The 1,586-nt window shown below is 34.6% G+C and overlaps 1 protein-coding gene across 1 annotated transcript; it reads right to left on the bottom strand.

The window, feature by feature from the left end:
* Nucleotides 1-447: 447 nt before the first annotated feature.
* On the bottom strand, nucleotides 448-1,229 carry LOC142519886 (uncharacterized). Its single transcript, XM_075622899.1, has 2 exons — nucleotides 696-1,229; nucleotides 448-639 (listed from the first exon to the last, which is right to left on the bottom strand). The coding sequence occupies exons 1-2, from the start codon at nucleotides 1,227-1,229 to the stop codon at nucleotides 448-450; spliced, it is 726 nt and encodes a 241-aa protein (XP_075479014.1).
* Between the last annotated feature and the right edge of the window lie 357 nt (nucleotides 1,230-1,586).

Below are 1,586 nucleotides of genomic sequence, written 5' to 3'. Positions count from 1 at the left end.
TTTTGTAGCCAAGTATTCTATACCTCGATCCAATCATAGTTTTTAATATTTTTTATAATTGTTTTTAACAAGTCTGGAAAATATAAATCAATATAAATTATTGGTCAATGTTCAAATTTATGGAACATAGAAATGGAAAAAATGTTTTTAGCAACTCTGAAACATATTAAACATTTATAAAAAAATTAACTTAAAATTATTGTTCAAAATTAAATAAATTTCTCCTAGGGTCTTGGCAGCAACTCTTGCTCCATTGCCCATCCTCAGGAATGTCTCATCACCCCTAAGCCTCTTATTTCTTGTCATCAACTGCAAGTCAATATAAAGATGAGATCCACATCCGATATCCAATACACAAGAAAAAGAGTTAATAAAAACAGTTTCTTCAATATAGAATATACCCTTGCCATAACACTTTTGGGCTATATATTTCATGCAGTTGTGCTTTCAATGTCTAGGTTTCTTGTAGTGGAAGCATACTTCTTCTAACTTCTCGAGCTTTGAGGGCCCCTTAGTTGCATTTGGAGATTGATTTTTCTCAGGCTTGTTTTTCTTGGAATGGGCAAAATGCTTCTTTCCCTTCTCTTGTTGGCCTTTCTTTTTCCCAGAAGATGAATCCACTAAGAAAACATGCTTTTCCTTTTCATGGTGAATTCATACATTATAAGCATATTGAATAGCTCTTTAAAACTAGCCTCTATATTATTCATATTGAAGTTCACTACAAACCCATCAAATGAAGCTTGCACTGACAAGAATTGGATGCTTGTGGAAAACTTGTTTGGCAATACTATGTCTAATCCCGCCAACTTTTCAATGAGCTCAATCATCCTCACGCCATGATCATGAACCGAGGCTTCATCTCGCAAGCTTGTAGTCATGAGTTCCTTGATGGCAGCATGCCTTAAGGGACGAGTCTGTGGACCATAAAACTCTTGTAGGCACATGTAAATGCTCACAACATTTTCAGCATTCTCGAACAGCCTCTGCATTTCCTTTGACATAGAAGCAAGAATGTAACTCTTAGCTTGCCACCATCTATCAAGCTTAGCCAATTCCTCAGCATGAGCATTGGCAGGTGCTGCTTCTTTTGGATGTGACTTTTTGAGTACATATGCTATCATCTCGGATTTCATAAGGATTTTTAGATTCCTTAGCCAATCATGGTAGTTAGGTTTGCTTTGCTTGTTTTGATCGAAAATGACAGATAATAGATTTCGCAGCAACATCGTAAATATATTGAAAAGGAAACAAAATAAACTTCAATAGTTATTTAAAATATTTATAAGACATAAAATATGAACTTTTGTTTTATGAATCACCTCCCACTATTTTGACGTTTCACCATCCTCTGATGAAAACAAGAAATCGTATTTCTTTAATGAGTACGCAATATCCATATTGATGGATCGTGTGATGGGCACCTGTTGTGTGATGGGCATCTATCAATTGCTTCAAACACAATATTCTCAATGAGCTGCAATAGTTAATGTTCTAAGAATGTAAGCACCGATGAATTAAATCGAGTTTGATTTTAAATCAAGCAAAAAATACTCGAAGTAATCATTCGTTAAGAAAATCGATTA

Source organism: Primulina tabacum, chromosome 11 (genome assembly GCF_025594145.1).
Source record: "Primulina tabacum isolate GXHZ01 chromosome 11, ASM2559414v2, whole genome shotgun sequence".
Classification (NCBI taxonomy): domain Eukaryota; kingdom Viridiplantae; phylum Streptophyta; class Magnoliopsida; order Lamiales; family Gesneriaceae; genus Primulina; species Primulina tabacum.
The sequence above is the reverse complement of the archived record's forward strand: the minus strand, read 5'-3'. Positions and strand labels throughout refer to the sequence as shown.